Source organism: Dryobates pubescens, chromosome 36 (genome assembly GCF_014839835.1).
Source record: "Dryobates pubescens isolate bDryPub1 chromosome 36, bDryPub1.pri, whole genome shotgun sequence".
Lineage (NCBI taxonomy): Eukaryota > Metazoa > Chordata > Aves > Piciformes > Picidae > Dryobates > Dryobates pubescens.
In genome coordinates this window covers 7,149,011-7,175,702 of record NC_071647.1, presented here as the reverse complement: position 1 = coordinate 7,175,702, position 26,692 = coordinate 7,149,011, and the positions used below count along the sequence as shown (strand labels likewise).

The 26,692-nt window shown below is 58.6% G+C and overlaps 1 protein-coding gene across 2 annotated transcripts; it reads right to left on the bottom strand.

Moving 5' to 3' along the window:
• Window positions 1-3,878: 3,878 nt before the first annotated feature.
• On the bottom strand, window positions 3,879-25,851 carry GOSR2 (golgi SNAP receptor complex member 2). Of its 2 annotated transcripts, XM_054176869.1 has the most exons (6): window positions 25,812-25,851; window positions 23,423-23,487; window positions 18,723-18,831; window positions 15,956-16,088; window positions 7,072-7,212; window positions 3,880-4,362 (listed from the first exon to the last, which is right to left on the bottom strand). In XM_054176869.1, the coding sequence occupies exons 1-6, from the start codon at window positions 25,838-25,840 to the stop codon at window positions 4,201-4,203; spliced, it is 639 nt and encodes a 212-aa protein (XP_054032844.1). In that variant the 5' UTR covers window positions 25,841-25,851; the 3' UTR covers window positions 3,880-4,200. The 2 variants fall into 2 exon arrangements, with proteins under 2 accessions (XP_054032845.1, XP_054032844.1); XM_054176870.1 differs by lacking the exon at window positions 7,072-7,212 and having other exon boundaries at window positions 3,879-4,362.
• Window positions 25,852-26,692: the final 841 nt, after the last annotated feature.

Sequence of the window (26,692 nt, the reverse complement as noted above, 5' to 3'; positions counted from 1 at the left end):
AATTTTTAGGTCCAAGTCTATATACTTGGGATGAGTTACAGGCAATCTTGAGGATTTCATTTACAGCCGAGGAGAGGGAAATGATTAGAAGAGCAGGGATGAGAAGCTGGGGTCAGAGACAGCACCGGGGCCCCGCGGCCGACAGCAAGTGGCCCTTACAACGACCCAGCTGGGACAACCGAGACCCAGTTCATAGGAATCATATGAGTGACGTGAGGGGAACTGTAGTTCAGGGCATTAGAGAGGCTGTTCCTCGAGGGCAGATTATTAACAAGGCTTTCACCGAACATCAGAAGAGAGACGAGACTCCGACTGAGCGGTTCGGAAGGCTGCGCAAATCCTTCCCGTTATGCTCTGGACTGGACCCTGAGGGCCAAGCCTTGATAAAAACACAATTCGTAGCCAAACCCTGGCCTGATATTAGGAAGAAGATAGAGAAATTAGATGAATGGCAAGAAGGGAGGTTGGATGAGATCTTAAGAGAAGCACAGGAAGTTTATGTAAGGAGGGAGAAGAAAATCAGACAAGACAGGCAAGAATTTTCGTAGCTGCAGTCCGAGAAGGGAGGAATGAAGAGAGAAATCACTCAGAGAAGGGCAGCGAAGCCGAGGGGCACGGGAAGAGGTTGAGTGTTACTGTTGCCAGAAGAGGAATCGTAGGAAAAGAATACAGGATGAGAGGATGTTCCAGGAAGATTAGGGGGGTCAGGGGCTCCATTTGCTGGGGACCCCTAAAACGTCTGAGCCCTTGATAAAGCTAAATTGGGTCCTCAGCAACAGGAATTCGAGTTCCTAGTGGGCTCGGGAGCTGGAAGATCAATATGCAAAATATACCCCGAGGCTGTAAAGAATCCTTAGAGAAGATACAAGTTGTAGGGGCAAAAGGGGAACCATTTGAAGTGCCACTAATAGAAGATGTACAGACTGGATCCCCTTCAAAAGTTGCTTTGGGATCCTCTTTGTTAGTACCCGAGGCTGAATATAACTGACTGGGGCGAGATTTAGTGGTTGGAGAGGGGAGGCCAGGGCTGCTCAGCCTGGAGCAGGGAAGGCTCCAGGGAGACCTCAGAGCAGCCTCCCATTACCTGAAGGGCTCCAGGAGAGCTGGGGAGGGACTGTGGCCAAGGGCTGGGAGTGCCAGGCTGAGGAACAATGGCTTTGAGCTGGGAGAGGAGAGACTGAGACTGGAGAGGAGGAAGAAATTCTGCAGTGAGGCTGGGGAGACTCTGGCACAGGCTGCCCAGGGAGGCTGTGGCTGTGCCCTCCCTGGAGCTGTTCCAGGCCAGGCTGGAGGAGGCCCTGAGCAGCCTGGGCTGGGGGAGGTCCCTGCACATGGCTGGGGGCTGGCCCTGGATGAGCTTTGAGCTCCCTTCCAACCCAATCCTTCTGTGACTGTCCCCCAGCTGCCTCCTGTGCTGTGCCCCTCCCTTGGCTGGGGCCTTTGGTTCCTTTTGGTACCTCCCCAGCACCACCAACCCCTCCTTGCCCTCACTGCCAGCTGAGCTCTGGCCCCTCCTGTGGGGCACCAGGCCCTTACCTCTGCTTCCTCTCCTCCTCCTCCCCCCCAGGCTGAGGCATGGGCTCCCTGTTGGGCTAAGCCAGCCTCTGCCTCCCCTGCCATGGTCTGTGCCCAGGTGTTGCAGCACCTGGGCAGCTGCCAGCTCCCAGCAGGCCAAACACTTCCTTTGGGTTGCAAACTCTTTATTCCCATCACCCAGGGGAGGGAGCAGGTCCTGGCCCCCCTTGCCCTCAAATGCTGGCAAGAAGGATTTGCCAGAGGCAGCCCAAGCTCCAGCGTGCTGTGGGAGAGCAGCAGCTGCAGCACAGCAGCCCCAGAGCTCTGCTGAGGGCACAGAGGAAGCTGCAGAGCTGCAGCAGCCAGGTGTGAAGCCAGCAGGGTGCCAGCTCCCCCCTGTGCCGCAGCAGGGACCCAGCTGGCACAGCCTGGGAGGGTTCAGAGTGGTCCCAGCCGGCAGAGCTGCTCCTGGAGCCACCTGGGACTCAGCCATCCCCAAACCTGCCTGAGGCTGCAGCCCATCAAGCCCTGGTACCAAGGTGAGGCCTGCAGGGCCACAGCTCAGTAGGCAGCAGCAGGGCCACAGGGGCTCTGCAGGGGCAGAGGAGCAGGGATCACAGTGCCAGGCTGGGCTCAAAGCCAGGGAGGACACTCAGATCCCACTGGGTTATGGCTCCTGCCACAAGGCAAAAACCACCCAAGGCAGCTGGGGTGCCCCTGGGTGCCAGACAAAGCCTGCTGCAGCAGGGCACCACCACACAGACCTTCAACACCATCCTGTGCCCTCCCTCAAGCACCAAACCACCCAGGGAGGAGCAGCTCAGGGACAGCAGAGGGCACAGGGGTGAGACACTGCCCAGGCTGAAGCCTGCAGCCAGCTTGGGCTTACAGAGCCAGGGGCACAGAGGGATCCTCACTGCCGCCCCAGAGGCACAGAGGATCTCTCACTGCCGCCCCAGGGGCACAGAGGGATCCTCACTGCCGCCCCAGGGGCACAGAGGATCTCTCCCTGCTGCCTTCCTCTGCCCCTTCTCATTCCCTGCTCCCTCAGGCTGCTGCAAGCTGGCTCTGGAGCTGCCCAGCTGAGGTGCTCCTGGGGCAGCCCTGCAGGCTGAAGAGCACCAAAGGCAGAGAGACGCAGGGCAGGGGCAGGCAGAAGGCACTGGGGGACACCTCCCTGCTGTCCTCCAGTGAGCTCCCCCCAGGCTCCCCCTGCATGGGCAGCATCCTGTGCAGCAGCTACCACTGCCACAGCCTCTGCCCTGGGCTCCCACTATGGTGCTGCCTGGCCTGTGCCAGCTGATCCAGCTGGGAGCTCTGCTCTGGGCTCTGCAGCTGCCCCCAGCAGCCAGCTCAGGCCCTGCTGGGGCTGGGCAGGGCTGCAGCCCTTCCACTGAGCTCCAGCAAGCTCCAGACCACCCCTGGGGTGCAGCTGGGGCTGGGCAGGGCTGCAGCCCTTCCCCCTGTGCTCATCTCACCCTGGGTTCCCCTGGCCCAGCTCTGGCCACCTCTCCAGGCTGGGGACACAAAGCAGAGCTGAAAGCAGCAGGGACAGGACATGGACCTCAGCTGGTGCTGGTCTCAGGTCCAGCACCACTCCAGGCAGGCCCAGGAGGCATCTGTAGCACCAAGCCAGCTCCAGGCCAGCTCTGTGCCACAGCTGGAAAGGCTCAGCCCTGGGCACAAGGCTGGGGGAATGTATCTGAGGGGCAGTGAAATGGGGAGAGGGAAGGCCACAGCAGCACAGCCCCCCCAGATCTGCAGGGGCAGAAGTGAGAGGAGAGGCAGTGCCCAGCTGTGGGGGGCCAGGGCCACGCTGGGGCACCTCTGGGGCACTGTGAGCAGCTCTGAGGATGGTTCCCAGGGCAGGGGACACTCAGCAGCCCCTCCCCAGCCTCAGGGCCATTCTGCACCCCAAGACTCCAGGGGACTGCTGACAACTGGCCCCAGGGGAAGGGGCCCACTGCCACTGCAGCTGTGCAAGGACAGCAGAGAGCCCACTCCAGAGCAGGAACTTCACAACCCCACATCAGATGGGAGCAGAGCAAGGACCTGCAGCTCTGGTGCAAGCAGAGCAGGGAGGCTCAGAGCAGCTCAGCACACAGCCCAGCTCAGCTCTGTGGGCACAACCAGAACCATCTCCTGGCCTGGGGAGGAGCTGGCACACGGTGCAGAGCTGAGACAGGCCTGGGGTGCCCCCAGTGCAGCTTCAGCAGGGATGGGAAGGTGCCAGAAGCTCAGGGAATTCCAGGCCAAGCCAGGAGCTTGGTGCTGGGTACCACTGACTGTGTGAACAGAGCCAGGAGCTGAGGCTGTGGCCATGCTTCAAGGCCCCATGCTGTGCTCCCCCAGCGCCGCTGCAGACTGCAGCCACCGAGGTCCCTCGCAGCTGGCAGAGGGGAGGCTCAGGGCAGCTGCTCTGCCTCTGGCCCTGCCCCTGCCTGCCCAAGGGCAACAAGGTCCTCTCCTGCCTCCCAGCCAAGCAGGCCCTAGCCCTGCAGGTGAGGGCAGCACAGCCCCAGGCCCAGTGCCAGCTGCAGCACCCCAGGGAGCTCTGCTCTCCCCCAGCAGCGTCCAGGGCCGCAGGAGCAGCTGCTGCCCAGCAGCACCCAGAGGAGAGGGCAGTCTGGAGCACAGGGTCCGTGCTGCTGCCAGCACCCAGCTGCTGGGGGGCAGCCTGGCAGCTCAGCTCAGGTAGTGCAGGATGAGCAGCATCAGGAGGCAGGTGAGCAGCATCCCCCCAGCCATGAAGTACTTGTCCTGGAAGGCTCTCTTCTCGATCAGCCTCATCACTGTGTTGGACAGCCCCAGCATGTTGGCCACGTCCAGCAGCTTCTTCTGGGTGCCCTGGGGGCAGGAGAGGGCACAGAGAGCTCAGCCCCAGGGCAGCAGCTCCCTGGGGGCACAGAGAGCTCAGCCCCAGGGCAGCAGCTCCCAGGGCACAGCCAAGCACCAGCAGGGGCCAGGAAGCAGCTCTGAGCACTGCAACCTGCACAGCTGCAGGGGAGGTGCTGCAGAGCTGGGAAGGGCTGAGAGGGAGACTAATTACCCCTGGCTGAGACTAACTGACCCCTGGCTGAGACTAATTAATCCATGGCTGGATGTGGAGACTAACTGACTCCTGGCTGGGCCTGGTTGTCCCCCTGGCTGGGGCTCATGCCCTGCTGGCTGGGTGCTGAGCTGAGCTCCCAGCCCTGGGCAGTGCTGTGCTCAGCAGCAGGGCTCTGGGCAGCCTGCTCCAGCTGGAGGCTCCTGGACTCCCAGAGGGGGTTGGGTTGGGAGGGACCTTCAAGCCCAGCCATGGGCAGGGACACCTCCCAGCTGCCCCTGGCTGTGCTGGGGCTGCTCTGGCTGGGGCTGGCCCTGCTGGCTGCAGGGCTGCACTGGGGGAGCTCTGGAGTCCCTCCCAGGCTCAAGTTTCTGTCCTGCCCTCTCCATCTCCCTGCAGCAGCAGGGCCTTGGCCCTCTCTGCCAGCTGCACTTCTGGTGTCTGCTGCCTTCCCCAGAGCCCTGCAGGACTCAAGTGCTTCAGGACCCCCTCAGACACTGCCCTGAACCAGGGCCTCAGCCCTGCAGGCTCAGGAACCCAAACTCCTGAGTGAAGCACAGCTCCACTCCTGCCCCCAGCCCCTGTGCTGACCCTGCACAGCCACCCAGGGCCCAACACAGAGGACACTGCTCAGCCTGAGAAGGCTCCAGGCAGACCTCAGAGCAGCCTCCCAGTACCTGAAGGGCTCCAGGAGAGCTGGAGAGGGACTTGGGACAAGGGCTGGGAGTGCCAGGATGAGGGACAATGGCTTTGAGCTGGGAGAGGGGAGACTGAGAGTGGAGAGGAGGAAGAAGTTGTTGGCAGTGAGGCTGGGGAGACTCTGGCACAGGCTGCCCAGGGAGGCTGTGGCTGTGCCCTCCCTGGAGGTGCTCAGGGCCAGGCTGGATGAGGCCCTGAGCAACCTGGGCTGGGGGAGGTCCCTGCCCATGGCAGGGGGCTGGCCCTGGATGAGCTTTGAGCTCCCTTCCAACCCAAGCCAACCATCCTGTGGCTCTGAGATGTCCTCTGCTGTTAGCCCCTGGGGTGGTCCTGGCCTGCCTGGGCAGCCCCTGGAGCTCAGGGGGGGTTCCTCTGACCACAAGCAGGCATCCAGCACTTCCAAAAGCCTAAATCCTCTGGCAGAGCACCCCCAGAGCAGACAGAGCTGCCCCCAGCTGAGGCTGAGTGCAGCAGAGAGGGAGCTGCCCCCACCCTGAGCCCCAGCTGCCCCCAGCACACTCTGTGTGCTCTGAGCAGCTCCTGGAGCAGGCTGGGCAACACCAGAGAGAGCTTTGTTCTGAGGCATGGGGACAGGGAACTGGCACCAGCAGTGCTCAGGGAGGCTGCATCAGCCCTGGGGCAGTCACCATCCTCATCACCAGCCCCAGGCACTTCCCAGCAGCTGTGGGGTTGCTCTGGGGATGCTCAGCAGGAGCTGGCCACAACCTCCCCTCCTCCACCAACCAACCCAAGATCAGCAGAGGGCAACAAAGCAGGGCTGCAGCTGGGAGCGGGGCTGCAGCTGGGAGCGGGGCTGCAGCTGGGAGCGGGGCTGCAGCTGGGAGCGGGGCTGCAGCTGGGCTGCAGCTGGGAGCAGGGCTGCAGCTGGGAGCGGGGCTGCAGCTGGGAGCGGGGCTGCAGCTGGGCTGCAGCTGGGAGCGGGGCTGCAGCTGGGAGCGGGGCTGCAGCTGGGAGCGGGGCTGCAGCTGGGAGCGGGGCTGCAGCTGGGAGCGGGGCTGCAGCTGGGAGCGGGGCTGCAGCTGGGAGCGGGGCTGCAGCTGGGAGCGGGGCTGCAGCTGGGAGCAGGTGAAGCCTGCCAGGCCCCACAGAAAGCTTAAAGAATCACAGGATGGGAGGGGGTGGAAGGACCTGCAGAGCCCCAGCCCCTGCCAGGGCAGGGTGCACAGAACACATCCAGCTTGGGCTTCAAAGTTTCCACACCAGAGACTCCACAGCCTCTCTGGGCAGCCTGCTCCAGGCCTCCAGCAGCCTCACACCACAGAAGTTTCTCCTCCTGCTCAGATGGAACCTCCTGGGGTGCAGTTTGTGCCCTCTGCCCCTTGACCTGTCCCTGGGCAGCACTGAGCAGAGCCTGGCCCCAGCCTCTTGCCCCCCAGCCTTTAGCTCTTGCTGAGCATTGCTCAGCTGCCCTCTGGGGCTGCTCTGCTGCAGGCTCTCAGCCCCAGGGCTCTCAGCCTTTGCTGCTCCCAGAGCTGCTCCAGGCCCCTCAGCAGCTTCAGAGCCTCCCCTGGGCTCTCTCCAGCAGGTCTCTGCCCCTTGTGCTGTCCCTGGGCACCACTGAGCAGAGCCTGGCACCTGCATCCTGCCCCCCACCCCTCAGACATTGATGGACATTGATCAGATCCCTCTCAGCCTTCTCCTCTCCAGCCTAAAGAGGTCCAGGAGGTGCCCAGGCTCCAGGGGCATCAGGGGACCGGCCCCAGCTCAGCCATCGCTTGCCCACGGCCTGGGCCTCACAGACAGGGCCAAGCCCGGGGTGTCCTTGGCAAGACAAAGGGTGCCCCCACCTTTAGTGTGACTCTCTGGTCCCTCAGCCCCTGCAGGATGCTGGTGCCACTGCCAATGAGCTCATCCATGCCCCGGTGGGCACTCTGCAGGGACTCAGTGAACTGCAGGCTCTCGTCGATGGGGATGGAGGTGGCAGAGTCCTGTGGGCGAGAGGCAGCTGCTCGGCTCCCGCCCAGGCAGGGCCAGCAGGGGCCAGGGGGGCTGCAGCCAGCCTCTGCCTGGGGGCTCCCAAGGATATGAGATGGAACAGCAGCAGCTGAGGGGGGAGAGAATGGAGAGAGGCCTGCAGGAGGCACAGCCTGGCTCACCCCTGGGGCTGGCACCCAGCACCCCCGGGGCTGGCTCTGCTGGCAGCTTCCTACCACTCTGCCCCAAGCCTGCAGCTCTCATGGGGGGGCTGTGATCAGGCCTTCAAGGGCAGCTAGGACCAAAGGAGGGAGGTCAGAGGGCCAGGAGAGAGTTTCCCATCAGCTCAGGGAGGAAAGGGCAGGAAGAGAGAAGAGCAAAGCAGCAGAGGAGGCTTCCCAAGGAGCCCTCTGAACACTGCCCCTGGAAGGCTTCTCAGGCTTCCTGCCACAGCTCTGAGCACCAAGAGGCTGCAGGACAGGGGCTGGGAGATGCCCCCCAGCAGCCCAGCTCCCTGAGGCCTGGCTCACAGCACCCCAAACCAGAGCCATGAACTCTGCAGGGGAGATGCTGTGGCTCAGCCAAACTGTGACCCTGCCACAGCTGGGCCCAATTCTGCCACCTGCACTGCACAGAGGGGATGGTGATCTCTCTCTTTCTCTCTCTCCAGAAGGTCTCCAGTTTGACCCTCTCTGGACAGCACTCCCCTGGAAGTGCAGAGAACTGCTCCTGGCTCCCAGACTGCCTGATGGCCAGGAATGGCACTGGGGGGAGGTCAGTGTGGGCACTGTGCCTGAGCAGCCACCCAGGTGCAGAGCTGGCACTGAGGGCAGGAGGTGGCTGGTAGCCTGCTCCCAAGTGTGGGGCAGCACCAGGCCTGCTCTGAGCACACTCAGGTGGCTGCTGTGGACAGGAAGTGGAGGTGGCAGTGACAGAAGGGACAGGGAGTGGAGTGGCACTGCCTGGAGCTGCTGCCACACTGCAAGGGGGTAAAGAAGCAGCAGCTGAAAGCCAACAGAGCTGTGAGCAGCTGCAGGTCAGAGCCTGATGAAGAAGCTGTGACAGAAACTGAGCAAATGTGAATGGAGCACTAGGCTCAGACTCACAGAAGTGTTGGGGCTGGAAAAGGCCTCCAGGGCCACCCAGTCCAACACCAACCCAGCCCCACCATGGCCACCAAACCCTGGCCCCAAGGGCTGGGGGCTCCACCACCTCCCTGGGCAGCCTCTGCCAGGCCCTGACCACTCCTGCACCAAAGACATTTTGCCTCCTCTCCAACCTCAGCCTCCCCTGGCACAGTTTCAGCCATTTCCTCTCCTTCTATCTCCTGAGCCTGGGGAGCAGAGCCCAAGCCCCCCCTGGCTGCAGCCTCCTCTCAGAGCTGCAGAGAGCAATGAGCTCTCCCTCAGCCTCCTCTGCTCCAGGCTCAACCACCCCCAGCTCCCTCAGCTGCCCCTCCCCAGCCCCTTCCCAGCTCTGTTGCTAACTTGCTGAGCCAAGTCTTGGGCTGTCCTACCTCAGCCTGCAGAGCAGAGCCCTTGGGCTGCAGCTCCCTGCTGCCACCTCAGATACTGATTGATCTCCAAGATTCCACTTCCCCTGCAGGAGCTGGCAGGGTGCAGCACAAGGCAGCAGTTTGCTGCCCCTCCTCACAGGGGATCAGGTGGCAGCAGATCTTTCCCCTCCTCTTTGTGGCCTTGTCCAGAATGGTCCAAGGGAAGATTTTAAAGCTCAGGACCATATCTTCTGATCAAGCTCAATCTCAGCTCACTGCTGCAGCTCTCCCAAGCCATGCTGCAGGGCCTGCTCAGGCTGCTCACAGGCTCAGCTGCCATTGCTGGGGGGTGCAATAGGCTGGGATGGAGCTGGAGGCTCTGTGAACCTCAAACCAAACCAGCAGGCTGAGACCCCACAGAGAGATCAGCATTGCCCTACTGCCCCTGTGTGCTGCATGGGGCTTGGACTGCATGGCCCTAGAGCAGCCTTGCAGCACCTGAAGGGCTCCAGGAGAGCTGTGGAAGGACTCTGGACAAGGGCTGGGATTGCCAGGCCTAGGGACAATGGCTCTGAGCTGGGAGAGGAGAGATGGTGTGCAGATGACACTAAGCTGAGTGGTGTGGGACTGAGGGACCTGGGCAGGACAGGGAAGTGGTCTCATGAGAACCTCCTGAGGTTCAACAAAGCCAAGGGAAAATTTCTGCCCCTGACTGGAGACTGAGACTGGGGAAGAGGAAGAAATTGCTGGCAGTGAGGCTGGGGAGGCTCTGGCACAGGCTGCCCAGGGAGGCTGTGGCTGCCTCCTGCCTGGAGGTGTTCCAGGCCAGGCTGGATGAGGCCCTGAGCAGCCTGGGCTGGGGGAGGTGTCCCTGCCCATGGCAGGGGGCTGGAACTGGATGAGCTTTGAGGTCCCTTCCAACCCAACCATCCTGTGATTCCCTGAGCAGTCTCCTGCAGCCCAGCTCTCCACCAAGCCCCATATGGGGCAGGAGTTCAAAGGAGCACACAAGGATCTTGCTCTTTTTTTGTCCCCTTGAGGCACCTTTCAGCAGCTAAAAGGAGAAAGCTGTGCAGGGGAGGCTTAGGCTGGAGGGGAGGAGAAAGCTCTTCCCAGAGAGAGGAATTGGCCCTTGGGGTGTGCTGCCCAGGAGGTGGTGGAGTCCCCATCCCTGGAGGTGCTCAGGAAAGGCTCGGATGTGGCACTTGGGGCCATGGTTTAGCTGTCAGGAGGTGTTAGGGAGTAGGTTGGACTTGATGACCTCTGAGGTCTTTTCCAGCCTGGCTGACTCTGGGATTCTGTGAAAACTAAACCCCAGCCCACTGCTTATTTGCATTTGCAAGCCTGGTGCTGGCCCTCAGCCCTGCTCTGCTCACACAGCTGGCAACAGCTGCTGGAGACCTCTCCCTGCCTGCAGAGGCACATCACAGCTCAGGCTTCCAGTGTGCTGCTGCAGTCTTGCTGATCATTCTGAACCAGCCCCCAACCAGCTGAGTGCCACTGCCCTGCCAGGCTCTGACAGCAGCACACTGCCCAGGTGGTGAGGCAGTGGCACTGGCACCTCCTCTCCTCCTTGTCCCAACAGCTCCTGACCACACAGCTGGGGAATGTTTGCTTTGGGGCCTTTAATAATACAACAAACAGTAAGAAGGCAGTCAGACCCCCAGGAAAAACCCAGTAAAAGAAATAAACCCAAACAAACCCAAATGAAACCAAACCCAAAGAGCAAGAAACCCAAATGAAACCAGTTAAAAACCAAACAAACCCTCACCCCCCAAGTTACAACCAAATAAAGCCCAAATAAAACCAATTAAAAACACACACAAATAAAACCCAAAGCAAAACTCAATTAAAACCCAAATCAAGCCAAACCCAAACCCAGCCAAACCCAAACCAAGCCAAATCAAGCCAAATAAACCCCAATGAAGACAAATAAAAGCAAATAAACCCCAAATAATAAACTCAAACCCAAATAAAATCAATTAACCCCCAAATAAAAACAAAACAACCCCAAATATAACAAAAAAAACCCAAATAAAGTCCAACTAAAACCAGACAGAAACCAAATAAAGCCAAATAAAAAGTAAATAAAACCAAATAAAGCCAAATAAACCAAATTAAACCCCCCAATGAAAACCAAACCAAAACAGAACAAAATTAAACCCAAATGAACCCCAAATAAAACCAAACAATCCAACTAAAACCCCAATTGAAAGCAGATGGAAACCAAACAATGACAACTAAAACCCAACTAAAATTAAATACACCCAAATAATGGCAAATGAAACCCATGAAAAATAAACAAGCCCAAAGAAAACAAAATTCAACCCAAAGAGCCCCCAAAATACAAGCAACTAAAGCAAAAACTAAGGACAAAATCCCAATCAGACCAGAAAACCCCAAATGAAAAGAAATAAATCCAAATAAACCTCAAATGAAACCAGTGACAACCCAAAATAAAACAAAACCCCCAAATAAAATCCAACTGAAACCAAAGAGAAACCAAATAACCCCAAATACAATTAAATAAACCCAAATAGAGACAAATAAACCCAACTGAAACCCAAGTACAAATAAACCAGAATAGGCCAAAATTAAACCCAAATCAAACCAAAAAAATCAAATACCCCCCCCAATAAAACCCAACAGAAACCAGAAACCAAATAATGACAAATAAAAGCCAATTAAACCCCAAAGAAAATTAAATAAAACCCAATTAAAGACCATTAAACCCCAAGTCAACCCAACCCAGACCCAAGTCAACCCAACCCAGACCCAAGTCAACCCTACCCAGACCCAAGTCAACCCTACCCAGACCCAAGTCAACCCTACCCAGACCCAAGTCAACCCTACCCAGACCCAAGTCAACCCTACCCAGACCCAAGTCAACCCAACCCAGACCCAAGTCAACCCAACCCAGACCCAGACCCAACCCAATTAAAACCAAACAGAAACCAGCTAGAAACCAAATAAACCCAAATTAAACCCAAATAAAACCAACCCAAACCCAAATAAACCCAACCAGAATCCAAACAAAACCCAAATAAACCCACATAAACTTAAATAAACCCAAATAGAGACAAATAAACCCAATTAAAAACCAAATACAAATAAAGCAAAATAGAACAAAATTAAACCCAAATGAAGCCCCAAATAAACCCAATTTATCCAGTCCAAATAAAAACAAACCCCCAAAACAATCCCCCCAAACCAAACAGAAACCAGATCAAGACAAATAAAACCAATCAAAACTCAAATAAAGGTAAATGAAGCCAATTAAAAATAAAGAAACCCAAAGAAAACAAAATTAAAAGCAAATCCACCCCAAACAGAACCAATTGAAACAAAAAAGAACAGAACCCACAAAACCCAAAAAACCCCCAACAAGACCCAGATAAAAACCAAATTAAAATGAATCAACCCAGTTTAGCCCAAATCAAACCAGTTTAGCCCAAATCAAACCAAATAAATACAGATTAAAGCCAATTAAATAAACCACAAATCAAACCAAATAAAGCCAAACAAAGCCCATTAGAAACCAAATAGAAACCCAAATAACCCCAAATTGAACCCAAGCAAACCCCAAATAAAACCAGCTAGAAACCCACTAAAACCCAAATTGAAGAAACCCAAATAGAGCCAAATAAAACCCACACAAAACCAAACCCAAATAACCCCAAATGTACACTAATGAAACCCAAATCAAACTGGAGAACCCCAAATAAAGCCAAATCAAACCGCTTAAAAATAAACTAAAGCCAAATAAAAACCAATTAAAAACCATATGGAACAGAAAGCAATCCAAATAAACCCCCAACAAAACCAACTGAACCCAGAAAAAACCAAATAGCTACAAATAAGAACCAATTAAAAAGAAATAAACCCCAAATAAAATTAAATAAAGCCAAATAAACCCCCTTAAAACCCAAATAAAAATAAAGCCAAATAAATCCCATTACAACCCAAATAAAATTAAATAAAGCCAAATAAATCCCATTAAACCCCAAATAAATTAAATAAAGCCAAATAAACCCAAATTAAAACCAAGTAAACCCCAACTAAAACCTGATAGAAACCAAAGAACCCCCAAATAAAATTCAAGAAACCCAGAGCCAAATCAAAGCCATTTAAGAGAAACAAAGCCAAATAAAAGCCAATTAAAACCCCAATAAAAAGAAATAAATCCAAGTAACCCCAAACCAAACCAATTCATCCTGAAGAAAACCACATAGAGACAAAGAAAATCCAATTAAATAGAAATAAACCCCAAATAGAATAAAACCCAAAGAGAAATAAACCCCATTAATAACCACATTAAAATAAAGAAACCCAAACAAACCCAATTCAACCCAAATTCAACCCAAGCAAAGCCCAAGAAAAAGCAGAGAGAAACCAAATCAAACCCAAATACAATGGAATAAACCCAAATAAAACCCAACTAAAACTCAATGAAACCCCAATAAAATAAAACCCAAAGACAAACCAACCCCAGTCAAGAGCAGATAAAAATCAATCAACCCAAATAAATCCAATTAATACAAATAAAAACCAACTAAAAGCATCAATGAACCCCCAATAAAATAAACCCCAAACAAACCCCAGTAAAGAGCAAATAAAAATCAACCAACCCAACTGGAACCCAAGCAAACCCCAAGTAAAAGCAGAGAGAAACCAAATCAAACCCAAATAAAATGAAAGAAACCCAAATAACCCCAAATTGAAACCAAATAAACCCCAAACAGAACCAACTAAAATACAAAAGAACAAAAAGCCAACTCCCAAAACCCCAAACAAAACCCAAAAACCATACAATAAAGTAAATCCAAATAAAGCCCAACAAACCCAAATAAATCCCAAACCAACCCAAATAAAGCCAAATAAAGCCCAAATAAAGCCAACTAAACCCCAAATAAAACCAGAGAGAAACCCAATAAACCCCAAATAAAGAAACCCAAAGAGAGCCAAAGCCAATTAAAAATAAACAAACCCAAATAAAACCCAATTAAACCCCCAATAACCCCCAAACACAAGCAACTGAACCCAAAGAAAGCCAAATTAAGGCAAATAAAAACCAATTAAAAAGAAATAAAACCCAAATGAAAGAAAAACCCAAAGCCAAACAAACCCCATTAAAAACCAACTAAACACAAAGAATGAAACCCAAACAAACCCAATTCAACCCAAATTCAACCCAAGCAAAGCCCAAGTAAAAGCAGAGAGGAACCAAAGGCACCCCAAATACAATGGAATAAACCCAAATACAGGCAAAGAAAACCAATGAGAAAGAAATCAACCCAAGTAAAACCCAATTCAAAACCATGTAAATAAACCCCAAACAAACCCAACTGAACCCAAAGAAAGCCAAATAAAAACCAATTAAAAAGAAATAACCTCCCCCCAAAATTAAATAAACCCCAAATAGACCAAATTAAAGCCCAATAAAGCCAATTAAAAACCAAATAAAGACAAATAAACCCAGTTAAAACCAAATTGAACCCAAGTAAACCCCAAGTAAAACCAGAAACCCAATAAAACCCAAATATAACCAAATAGAGCCCAAAGAAAATTAAATTAAGCCAATTAAAGCCAAATAAAGCCCAAATAAAGCCAATTAAAACCCAAATAAATCCAAATAAACCAAATTAAAAACCAAGTAAAGATAAATAAACCAAATTAACCCCAAGTAAAACCAGAAACCCACTAAATCCCAAATAAAACCCAATAAAGCCCAAAGAAAATTAAATTGAACCCAATAAAGCCAAATAAAGCCAATGAAGGCCAAATTAAACCCAAGTATACCCCAAGAAAAACCAGATAGAAACCCAATAAAACCCAAATAAAGCCCAGAGAAAATTAAATTAACCCAAATAAAGCCAAATGAAACCAAGTAAAAAAGCAAATAAAAATAAATAACCCCAACTCAAACCCAATGAAAACCAAATCAAACCCAAGGAAACCCCAAATCAAACCCCTGTAAAACTGAATAAAGCCTAAACCAACCCAATCAAACCCAATGAAAACCATACACAAAATAAACAACCCCCAAATAAACCAAATTAAACCCAAAACAAGGCCAAAGAAAACCCAAAGGAAGCCAAATAACCCCAAATCTCCAGGCCCAAGGACTAAGCTAAGCCCAGGGCAAGCTGCCCCCAGCTGAGCATCACTCAGAGCAGAACTGCTCTGGGCAGCTGCAGAGCAGGGCCCTGCCGGGGGGGGGGTCTCGGCCCTGCCCCCCGGGGGGGGTCTCGGCCCTGCCCCCCGGGGGGGGTCTCGGCCCTGCCCCCCGGGGGGGGTCTCGGCCCTGCCCCAGCGGCTCCAGCATGGATCCCAGGCAGGCACCGAGGAGCCTCTCCCAGAGAGGGAGCTGTGGCTGGGCCATGGGAGGCTGCCTGGTGCCCGCTGCCAGCAGGGCTGAGAGGAGACCAAGCCACAGAAGGACACTTGGGCACTGAGCTCACTGCCCCTCCCTGACCTGCTCTAGGTGCAAGGAGAGAAACCCAGGAGCAGCAGCTGCTGAGTCTCTCCCTGCTGCTTCCCAGAGCCCAACTTCTCCTCATGGGAGAGCTGCACTGCCCAGGATCAGTGCCAGGGGCTGGAAGGGAGCTCCAGAGCTCAGCCAGCCCAGCCCCCTGCCAGGGCAGGGCACCCAGAACACAGCCAGGGGGGTTGGAAGCTCTGCAGAGCAGGAGACTCCACAGCCTCTCTGGGCAGCCTGCCCCAGGGCTCTGCACCCTCACAGGGACAAAGTTTCCCCTCCTGGTCCCCTGGCACCTCCTCTGCTCCAGCTTGCCCCCAGTGCCCCCTGTGCTGTCCCTGGCCAGCCCTGAGCAGAGCCTGGCTCCAGCCCTGAGCAGAGCCTGGCTCCAGCCCTGCACCCCTCAGGCTGCTCTGCTCCCAGCTCCCAGCCCCAGCTGCCTCAGCCTGGCCCCACAGGAGATGTTGCAGTGCCTGCAGCAGCTCTCTGCCCCTGGGCTGGACTCTTCCCCACACACACTGCCACTCTTTTCTACCCTGATTCCCTTTCCATCTCTCCTCTATCCTTCCACCTCTCCACTGCTGCTGCAGTGCTGCTGAGCTCTGGCTGAGCTCCTGTGTGAGAGCAGAGAGAGAGGGGCAAGGGGGGGGCAGGATGGGGGTCGGGGGGGCAGGCAGAGAGAGAGGGGCAGGGAGGGAGGAGCAGGCAGGGAGGGAAAGGGAGGGGCAGGGAGGGGCAGGGAGGGCCGGGCAGGGAGGGCCAGAGCCCCGCGGCAGGGCCTTACGTTGGGGGCGAAGGTCCTGGCCAGCAGCTCCTGGCGCTGCCGCTCCTGCTGCTCCCGTGCCAGGCGGCGCTGCGTGCAGGTCCTGAGCGCGCTCTGCAGGTGCTGCACGTCGTACTTGAGCTGCTCCACACGGCTGCAAGGGGCACAGCAGGAGGCCGGAGGTGACCCTGGGCTCGGCAGCGGGGGGGGGCCGGGAGGGACCTCCGGAGCTCATCCAGCGCCCCCCGGGAGCGGCCGGCGCAGGTCCCTCGGGAACGCGGCCGGGGGGCAGGGAAGTCCTTCCCTGCAAGCTCCTCAGACTATGGAACACTTAGCAGCAGCTGGAGGGGGAAAGGGCTGAATGCAGCGGCCTGGGGGGGGGCTGGAAGGGACCGCTGGATCCAGCCCAGCCCTGCCCCAGCAGGGCTCCCCCAGCAGCCTGCCCAGGGGGGGCTGGAAGCTCTCCACCCCAGGAGACTCCACAGCCTCTCTGGGCAGCCTGCTCCAGGCCTCCAGCAGCCTCACACCACAGAAGTTTCTCCTCCTGCTCAGGTGCAGCCTCCTGGGTTTGTGCTCATTGCTGTCCCTGGGCACCACTGAGTCTGGCCCCAGCCTCCTGCCCCCCAGCCCTCAGCTATTGATCAACATTGATCAGATCCCTCTCAGCCTTCTCCTGGCTCAGCACCCCCAGGGCTCTCAGCCTTTCTTCACAGCAGAGAGGTTCAGTCCCTTCCTCATCCTCATAGCTCTCTATTGGACTCTCTCCAGCAGCTCCCTGTCCCTCTGGAGCTGGGGAGCCCAGAACTGGACAGAACACTCCAGATGTGGCCTCCCAGGGCAGAGCAGAGGGGGAGGAGAGCCTCCCCCAGCCTGCTGGCCACACTCCGCTCGATGCTCTGCTGCCCTTCTTGCCTGCAGGGCTCATTGCTGCCCCATGCAGAGCTTCACTGCTAGGCAGGGTTCTGCTATCTGGAAGATGAAGGCCAGGCCAGGCCAGAGCCATGTTCCAGTCTCACACCTTCTCTGCCTCCTTCTCCAAACAACTCTTTAACTGGGGGGCAGCTGAATGTGAGGCTGAATTCCTGAGCTGCCTTGGACAGCCCAGCAGGAGCCCTTCAGGAGCTGCCCACAGGCTGGGAGAGATGGCAGGATCTGAACAGCTCCTGTCTCACCACCCCCTGCACATCAAGGTTTGAGCTTTCCAGTTTCAGTGCTTCAAAGGAGCTGTGAGAAAGCTGAGGACAGACACAGCAGGAGCCAGCACCAGGCACTGCCAGCCCAGCCCTGCCCTGGGCTGAGCCCCAGCAGTGAGGGCAGCAGGGGCAGGGAGGGGATTCTGCCCTCTGCTCTGCTCAGACCTCCCCTGCAGGGCTGGGGCAGCTCTGGAGCCCTCAGCACAGACAGGGAGCTGGGGGAGCAGGGCCAGAGGAGGCCACAGCAGTGCTGGCAGGGCTGGAAGCCCTCTGCTGGGAGCCAGGCTGAGAGAGTTGGCCTTGGGCAGCCTGCAGGAGAGAAGGCTCCAGGGAGAGCTTCTGGTGGCCTTGCAGTGCTTCAAGGGCCCAGCAGAGAGCTGGGGACAGAGCTTTGAGCAGGGCCTGATGGGACAGGACAAGGGGGGATGGTTGGAAAGGGCAAGAGGGAGCTTGAGAGTGGAGAGAAGGAGAAAGGTTTGGCAGTGAGGGTGGGGAGAGCCTGGCCCAGGCTGCCCAGAGAGCTGGGAGCTGCCCCATGGCTGGCAGCAGTGCAGGGGAGGTTGGTTGGGGCTGTGAGCAGCCTGCTGGGGCTGGGGCTGGCCCTGCTGGCTGCAGGGCTTGGAGCTTTGGGGGTCCCTTCCCACCCAGCCCATGCCATGGTTCCATGCTAACCAGCAGCATGACCTAGGGCTGAGTGCTTGTGAGCAGTTCAGCAGTGCAGGAAGCATCTCCACTGGGATAAAGCTAACCCCAGAGCTCCACTGCCCCTGGTCAGTGTTGGGTGTGAACTCCAGACCTCTCCAGAGGTGACAAGGACTCAGAGAAGCACAGAAAGCAGTGGGCTGGAAGGGAGCCTCCAAGGTCACCTTGTGCACCCCCCTGCAGTGAGCAGGGACAGCTCCAGCTAGAGCAGGCTGCTCAAGTCTGACCTTGGATGTCTGCAGGGCTGGGGCCTCAACCACACCCTGCAGGGTCCCCTGCAGCCTGGCCCAGTTTCACCACCCCCACTGAGAAGAACCTCCTCCTGGTGCCTCCATCTGCCCCCAGTGTCTGCAAAGGCACTTGGGGAGCAAATGTTAACAGCAGAGCCACAGAATCAATTCCAACTGCAAAGTGCAAGTCCTGAGCCCTCTGCTCCCACCTCCTGCTCCACCCAAGCCTCACAAACTTCCTCACCTTGGGAGAATGGGCCAGAGAAAATGACACCAGCTGAGGCAGCTCAACTCCTCACCTCCCCAGGGGCCACTAAATAGAGCAGCAATGGTTGGAGGCCTTCCTGAGCCACCTGCCAGAGCTCAGCCTGGGGTCCAGCTGCAGCAGCAGTCTGTGCTCAGCTGCAGGGAGGAGGCTGCAACCTTGTGCCCTGCTCTGCTCAGCCCAGAGCTCAGCCTGGGGTCCAGGTCCAGCAGCAGTCTGTGCTCAGCTGCAGGGAGGAGGCTTTGCCTCTCTGCCTCCATCTTGCTGCTGCAGAGCAGGGAGGTTAAGTTATGCAGAGCAGAGAGGTTTCACTCAAGCCTGAAGGCAAAGGACTTCCCCACACCATGAGAATGCTGCCCCAGCCACCCCTGCCCCCTGAGTGAAGAGCAGGGACTCACAGCTTGGCATTCTGGCGCTTGCTGGGAGGCTCTTTGCTGGAGAGGATCTCCAGCCTCTCCAGGCTGCTGAAGATGTTGTCTATCCTGGCCTGGATCTCGTTCTCCACTACTGCAGGGAAGGAAAAATGTGATTTGAATGGAAGTGCTGCAGCCTGAGAGGAGGCAGCAGCTCAGCAGCAGCCAAAGCAGCACAAACCCCTGAGAGATGCAAACCCTGCCTGGGCAGAGGCCACCCAGAACCCTGCAGGTCATCAAAGGACTCTTCCTGAGCTCAAGACCTTGAGACTGTTGCCTCTGCTTCCTTCCTTCCTCCCTCTGAGGAGGAGGAGGGAGCTAGGGAGGCCTCTGGCTCTTCCAGGAGGTCAGAGCCTGTCTCCCTCTCAGCTCCATGCATCAGGTCACAACATCAAGAGGTGAAGGCTGAGCAACTGACATTGACCTGGAGCTGAGCACAGCCTTCAGCACTGCCCTGCACCACATCCTGGGCTCCAGGCTGGGGCAGGCTGGGGGCCAGGGAAGGAGCATTCAGTGGGCACAGAACTGCCTTGAGGGCTGCACCCAGAGGGTGGCTGTCAGTGGTCCATGGCCAGGTGGAGTCCCTCAGGGATCAGCTCTGGGACCAGGCTTGGTTAAGAGCTTTGTTGGTGCCATGGAGAGTGGCACTGAGGCTCCCTCAGCACCAAGCTGTGGTGCTGCTGACAGCTGGAGGGAAGGATCCATCCAGAGGGACCTGGGCAGGCTGCAGAGCTGGGCCCAGGACACCCTCAGGAGGTTCAACAAGGCCAAGGGCAAGGTCCTGCAGCTGGGGCAGGGCAATCCCAGGCACTGATCCAGGCTGGGCAGGGACTGGCTGCAGAGCAGCCCTGGAGAAAAGGCCTTGGGGGTGCTGGGGGAGGAGAAGCTCAGCAGGAGCCAGCAGGGAGCACTTGCAGCCCAGAGAGCCAAGCAGAGCCTGGGCTGCAGCAAGAGAAGTGTGGCCAGCAGGGCAGGGAGGGGATTCTGCCCCTCTGCTCCACTCTGCTGAGACCACAGCTGGAGCTCTGGGGCCAGCTCTGGAGCCTCTGTGCCAGGAAGGCTCTGGAGGGGCTGGAAGGTGTCCAGAGCAGGGCCAGGAGGAGGAGCAGAGGGCTGGAGCTGCTCTGCTGTGAGCACAGCCTGAGGGAGTTGGGGTTGTGCAGGCTGGAGAGGAGAAGGCTCCCAGGAGACCTCATTGTGGCCTCCCAGGATCTGCAGGGGGCTGCAGGAAAGCTGGGGAGGGACTTTTGGGGGTGCCAGGGAGGGATAGGACTGGGGGGGATGGAGCAGAACTGGAAGTGGGGAGATTGAGATTGGCTGTGAGGAAGAAGTTGTTGCCCAGGAGGGTGGTGAGAGCCTGGCACAGGCTGCCCAGGGAGGTGGTGGAAGCCTCCTGCCTGGAGGTGTTTGCAGCCAGGCTGGAGGTGGCTGTGAGCAACCTGCTGTGGTGTGAGGTGTCCCTGGGCATGGCAGAGGGTTGGAGCTGGCTGAGCCTGGAGGTCCTTTCCAGCCCTGGCAGCTCTGAGGCTGTGATTTAAACTCCCACATCCCCCCTGCAGGATTTGCTCACCCAAGCCCACAGCCAGGAAGGAACTGAAGCCTCTGAGCACTGCTGGCAGGCTGTGAGCACACACAGGGCAGCTTGTCCTGAGCTGTGCAGGCTCCAGCTCTGCAGGTGCTCAAGGCCAGGCTGGATGGGACCCTGAGCACCCTGAGTCTAGCAGGAGGTGTGCCCATGGCAGAGGGGGTGCAGCTGGATGATCTTTCAGGTCCCTTCCAGGCCAGACCATTCCATGCCCACAGGAGGGGAGCCTGGCTGAGCCTGGGCCTCAGGGTGGGCAAACAGCTCAGAAAAGATGTGGCCAGAACAGGGCTGAGGCCCTTGCAAGGGCAAACAAGAAACAAAGCACCAAACCATTGCCCCTGGAATCAGTTCAGCTGCTTCTGCTGACCTGCAGGGGAAGAGCAGCAGGGAGCAGCACAGCCCCTGCAGCCCAGGGAGTCACAGAGGGGCAGCTCTGCAAGCCCAGCACCAGCCACAGCCCTCAGCTGCCCTCCTCCTGCAACCACCACAGCAACCAGCAGGGCACAGCCTGGGGGGCTGCAGGGCCTGGGGGGCTGCAGGGCCTGGGGGGCTGCAGGGCCTGGGGGGCTGCAGGGCCTGGGGGGCTGCAGGGCCTGGGGGGCTGCAGGGCCCCAACTCCTGTGTCTGAGCAGGGAGCTGCAGGTCCCCTCCAGCAGCACCTTGCTGGCTGTGCAGCCATGGGGGCAGCCCTGCAGCCCCAGGGTGCCTGGGCAGAGCCACCCTGAAGAGCCACCAAGCCCTGCAGACCCAACCAGCTCTGATTCCCTGCTCAGGCTGGGCAGGCTCAGAGCAGGGGGTGACCTCCTGGGTGACCTCCTGGGTGACCTGCTCTGGCAGGGGCTTGGACTGGATGATCTTGCAAGGTCCCTTCCAGCCCCTCCCATCCTGTGGCTGTGTCTGAGCAGCTCTGGCTCCTGCCCTGCCTCTCAGGCTTGCCAGGAAAGGGCTCTCAGCAGAGCCCAGGCAAGCAAGCAGCACAACCAACTCCTTCTCTCTGCCCTTTGATCTCAACACAGCCAAAGAGCAAGCAACAAATCCATCAGCTGGTCCTCAGCCCTCTGATCTGCACCACTGAGGACAGCTGAGCCTGGCAGGCAAGCAGCCAGGAGACAGCTGCCAGTGCCAGCCACAGCACTGCTGCCCTGGGCACCCTGCAGCAGAAGGGATGAGCCCAGAGCTGGAGGAGAAAGCTGTGAGGAGTTTGATGTCCTGGTTCCCAGTCCTGTTCCTCAGCCAACAGAGAAACCTTTCCAGGGACTCTGAAGCCCCCTGCCCCTGGCACAGCCCCCTGCCCAACCTGGCTGCTGCTGGCTGGGCCCAGAGGGTGCTGGGGGAGGGAATGCACTGCAGCTGGGGGCTGCTCCCAGGAGCTGTCCCCAGGGCTCAGGGCTGGGCCAGCTCTGTTGGATGTCTTTAGCAATGCTCTGGGAGAGGAGCTCAGGGCACCCCCAGGGAGCCTGCAGAGGACACCAAGCTGGGTGCCAGTGGGGATCTGCTGGAGGGGAGGAGGGGACCTGGCCAGGATGGATCCAGGGCTGAGGCCACTGGGAGGAGGTTCAACAACTCCAAGTGCTGAGTGCTGCACCTGGGGCACAACAGCCCCAGGGAGGCTCCAGGCTGGGGGCAGAGGGGATGGGAACTGCCCAGCAGAAAAGGCCCTGGGGGTGCTGGGTGCCAGCAGCTGGAGCTGAGGCAGCAGTGCCCAGGGGCCAAGAAGGCCTCCAGCAGCCTGGGCTGGGGCAGCAATGCTGTGGGCAGCAGCAGCAGGGCAGGGATTGTGCCCCTGGGCTGGGCACTGGGGAGGCCACACCTGGAATCCTGGGGTCAGGTTTGGGCTCCTGAGTCCGAGAAGGACCTTGAGAGGCTGGAGCAGGGCCAGGGAAGGGCAACAGAGCTGGGGAAGGGTCTGGGGGGCAGGGGGCTGGGGAGCAGGGGGGCAGGGCTTTCTTCACAGAGCTGGCAGGGCTGGAAGGGAGCTCAAGGCTCAGCCAGCCCCAGCCCCCTGCCATGCCCAGGGACACCTCACACCACAGCAGGTTGCTCACAGCCACCTCCAGCCTGGCTGCAAACACCTCCAGGCAGGAGGCTTCCACCACCTCCCTGGGCAGCCTGTGCCAGGCTCTCACCACCCTCCTGGGCAACAACTTCTTCCTCACAGCCAATCTCAATCTCCCCACTTCCAGTTCTGCTCCATCCCCCCCAGTCCTGTCCCTCCCTGACACCCCCAAAAGTCCCTCCCCAGCTTTCCTGCAGCCCCCTGCAGATCCTGCAAGGCCACAATGAGGTCTCCTGGGAGCCTTCTCCTCCCCAGCCTGCACAGCCCCAGCTCCCTCAGGCTGTGCTCATGGCAGAGGTGCTGCAGCCCTCACACAAAGCAGCTCCTGGCTGAGGCCACCCAAGTGACTGCCCCCTGGAGCTGTTCCCCAGCTGGTCCCAGTGACTGCAGGGCCACCTGCCATAGGATGGCTTGGGAGGGATCTTAAAGGTCATCCAGTTCCAACCCCTGCCATGGGCAGGGTCACCTCCCACCAGCACAGGGTGCTCAGGGCCTCATCCAGCCTGGCTCAGCTGAAGCCTCCACAACTTCTCCTCACCCTCACTGCAAAGAATTTCTTCCTCCTCTCCACTCTCAGTCTCTCCTCTCCCACCTCAAAGCCATTGTCCCTTGGCCTGGCACTCCCAGCCCTTGGCCAAAGTCCCTCCCCAGCTCTCCTGGAGCCCTTCAGGCACTGGAAGGCTGCTCTGAGGTCTCCCTGGAGCCTTCTCTCCTGCAGGCTGCCCAAGGCCAACTCTCTCAGCCTGGCTCCCAGCAGAGGGCTTCCAGCCCTGCCAGCACTGCTGTGGCCTCCTCTGGCCCTGCTCCCCCAGCTCCCTGTCTGTGCTGAGGGCTCCAGAGCTGCCCCAGCCCTGCAGGGGAGGTCTGAGCAGAGCAGAGGGCAGAATCCCCTCCCTGCCCCTGCTGCCCACCCTGCTGGGGCTCAGCCCAGGCCAGGGCTGGGGCTGGGCTGGCAGTGCTCGGTGCCAGCTCCTGTCCAGCTCTGCACCCAGCCCCTGGCACTCCCTCCCCCAGCCCCTGGCACTCCCTCCCCCAGCCACTTACAGTGCACTGAGTCCCTGTCTGAGGTCTCCAGGCGCCCCATGTAGGACTGCACCTCGTGGACCTGCCTGTCAAAGACAAAGCAAAGCACAGCAGAGGTCAGGCAGCAGTTCAGAACCAAGCCCTCCCTCAGGACAGTCACCTTTGCTGTACTTGAAAGCACAGAGGAGAACAGAAGGCCTGAAGAGCCTCAGTGCAGAGCAGCAGCACTGACCACACAGCCCCAGCCCAGTCCTTCAGCACTCAGAACCTGCTGCAGGCACTTGGGCTTGAGAGAGCTCAAGGGAGAGAGCTTTCTGATTCCTCTTCAGACACTCCCAGGGCACTCCCTGCTCCTGCTTACAGCCTGAGCTGGGGCTCTCCCTGTGCCACACACAGCTGGGAGCTCTGCCATGCAGAGCAGAGCTCAGAGGCACTTCCCAGCAGAGGACAGATCTGACCAGGAGCAGAGCTGGCTCCAGTGAGACCTCCCCAGCCCTGTGCACAGCCCTGCAGGCACAGTGCAGACCAAACCCCACTGCTGCCCCACTGCAAGCTGGGCACTGCTGAGCTGCAGCACTAACAGAGCCTGAAACAGACTCACAGGGGCTGGAGAAGGCCTCCAGGACCACCCAGTCCAACACCAGCCCAACCCCCCCATGGCCACCAAACCCTGGCCCCAAGGGCCATGGCCACAGGCTCCTGAGCACCTGCAGCCATGGGGACTCCACCACCTCCCTGGGCAGCCTCTGCCAGGCCCTGACCACTCCTGCACCAAAGACATTTTGTCTCCTCTCCAACCTCAGCCTCCCCTGGCACAATTTCAGCCATTTCCTCTCCTTCTATCCCCTGAGCCTGGGGAGCAGAGCCAACCCCCCCTGGCTGCAGCCTCCTCAGAGCTGCAGAGAGCAAGGAGGTCTCCCTCAGCCTCCTCTGCTCCACACCAACCACCCCCAGCTCCCTCAGCTGCCCCTCCCCAGCCCTGCTCCCCAGCCCCTTCCCAGCTCTGTTGCCCTTCCCTGGCCCTGCCCCAGCCCTCAGTGCAGGGAGGTCTCAGCAGGGCACAGACAAGCTCAGTCCCCTCCCTGCCCCTGCTGTCTCTATTTTACTCCTCAGTGAGGTTTTTTCCTCCCAGGGCTCCCAATCCCCACTCTGTGCTGCTCAAGGGATCACTGAGATGTCCTCAGCAGCACAGCCCTTGAACCTCACCACACACAGACCCAGCTGCTCAGACTTGTTCTGGAGCTCTGCTTTCAAAGCTGTTTCTTTGGGACCCCTCAGGCAGCTCAGACTCACACTGCCCCTGAAATGGCTCTTAAGGAGCCCAGGTGTGGCAGCCAGACCTTAGCCAAGGCACCTGGGTCAGAGCTGCTGCAGGCTCAGCAGGACCCTCCCCATGCCACAGGTGTGGGGGAGAGGTGGGCAAGGAAATAAAGCATTCAGAGTGTCCCCAGAGTGACAGCAAACAGCAGCAACACAGCTCGGGCACTGCAGGCCCCAGAGAGGTGCTGGAACCCCAGCCCCAGCAGCATTCCAGGCTGGAGAGGGCAGTGAGCAACCTGCCCTGGGGGGAGACATCCCTGGCCGTGGCCAGAGAGGGGACCTGGCTGGTGCCTCAAGGACTCTCCCAACCACTCTGTGACACAGAGCAAAGCAAGGAGGGAAGGGGCAGGAAACAGGACCCTGCCCAGCAACAGCCACACAGAATCACAGCACCAGCCAGGCTGGGAAGGACCTCAGAGCTCATCAAGGCCAAGCTGTCACCCAGCACCTCCTGACAACTACACCACAGCTCCAGGCGCCACATCCCAGCCCCTCCTGAGCACCTCCCCGGGCAGCCCTTTGCCCTGGGCCGTGGCTGTGAGGAGCGCTGCGAGGCCTGGCTCGGGGCAGGGCCAGGCCCACTCCGTGCCACCAGCCAGGGAGAGCCTCTCGAGTCCCACACCGCCTCCCGGGGCAGCGCTCAGCGCCGCAGAGCCCTGGCCCCGCTGTCTGCTGCGGCCTCCCCCCACAAGTTCCTGCATCTGAACCAGCGCTGCAGGAGCTGCTTCGCCTCCATTCGCCACTGCCATCGCTGCGCGCTCGGGATGAGCCCTGCCCGTGCAGCACAGAGGGGCTCAGGGCTAAGGAGGAGCTTCTCCCGGGGGGGTCACAGCCTCCGGACACCTCCGCAGCCCTGCTGCCACAGGCCGCTGCGGCACCCGCGGGGCTCCGCCAGGCCCCGCCGAGCCCCCGGCTCCCTCCCGCACTGACGTGGCCAACGTGGACCGGCGCCGCCAGGCCTCTGCCTCCTCCGCGGCCCCAGAGCCAGGCTCCGGGGGAGCTCCTGAGGCGGGGGAGCCCCCGGGGGGCGCCGGGAGCCTGCCGTGCCGCAGCCGCTGCCCCCCACGCCCCGTGGCGGCGCCTCACGCACTTGTTGGTGTGGTGGTACAGCCCCTCCATGCCGCCGGCCGCGCCGCACACGTCACCGCCCGCCGCTTCCGCCCGCCGCTTCCGCCCGCCAGCGCTTCCGCTTCCGCCGCCCGCGGGCACGGGCCCCGAGCCGCGCCGCCCGCAGCGCCGCCGCCGGCCGCCAGGGGGCGCGCCAGGAGCGCGGGTCCCGCGCCGGCCGAGCGAGGGCCGGAAGGTGGCAGCGCGGAGCCGCCCGGAGCGCCCCGCGGGCAGCCCCTGCCTGGCAGCAGCCGCGGCACGGCGGGCGGGGCGGGGCCGGGCGGGGCGGGCGGGGCGGGGCGGGGCCGGGCGGGGCGGGCGGGGCGGGGCGGGGCGGGGCGGGGCAGGCAGATTGAGAGTGGGGAGGAGGAGAAAGGTTTGGCACTGAGGGTGGGGAGAGCCTGGCCCAGGCTGCCCAGAGAGCTGGGAGCTGCCCCATGCCTGGCACCACTGCAGGGGAGGTTGGTTGGGGCTGTGAGCAGCCTGCTGGGGCTGGGGCTGTCCCTGGGGACTGCAGGGGGTGGCCTGGAGGAGCTTTAGAGATCCTTTCCAGCTCAAACCATTCTGTGACTCTGATCCTGGCACAGGATCATCCTCTGGGTGCCTAAGAGCAGCTCAGGCTGCAGCACTCTGGCAATGAGCTGCCCTGACCTGCAGCAGCCAGGGAGCCTCCCTGGTAAATAGGGCATTTAGAGACAGAAGAAAGGTTCAGCTTTCCTCTGCTGGGGTGGGAGTGGGATGGTAGGAGTTTAACCACTGCAACAGGACCCAATCATAGAATTGTTTTGGTTCATAAAAGACCTCCAAGATCGACTTCAGCCATTGACATAAGACCACCATGTCCCAGAGTGCCATGGCCACAGG

Coding starts and splice junctions, on each gene's coding strand:
- GOSR2 (XM_054176869.1), bottom strand. CDS start 25,840: ATGGAGGGGCTGTACCACCACACCAACAA. Junction 16,089..18,722: donor AAGCGCCAGAATGCCAAGCT/GTGAGTCCCTGC, acceptor TGCCCCTTGCAG/CCGTGTGGAGCAGCTCAAGT. Junction 4,363..7,071: donor ACCAGAGAGTCACACTAAAG/GTGGGGGCACCC, acceptor TCCTGCCCCCAG/GGCACCCAGAAGAAGCTGCT.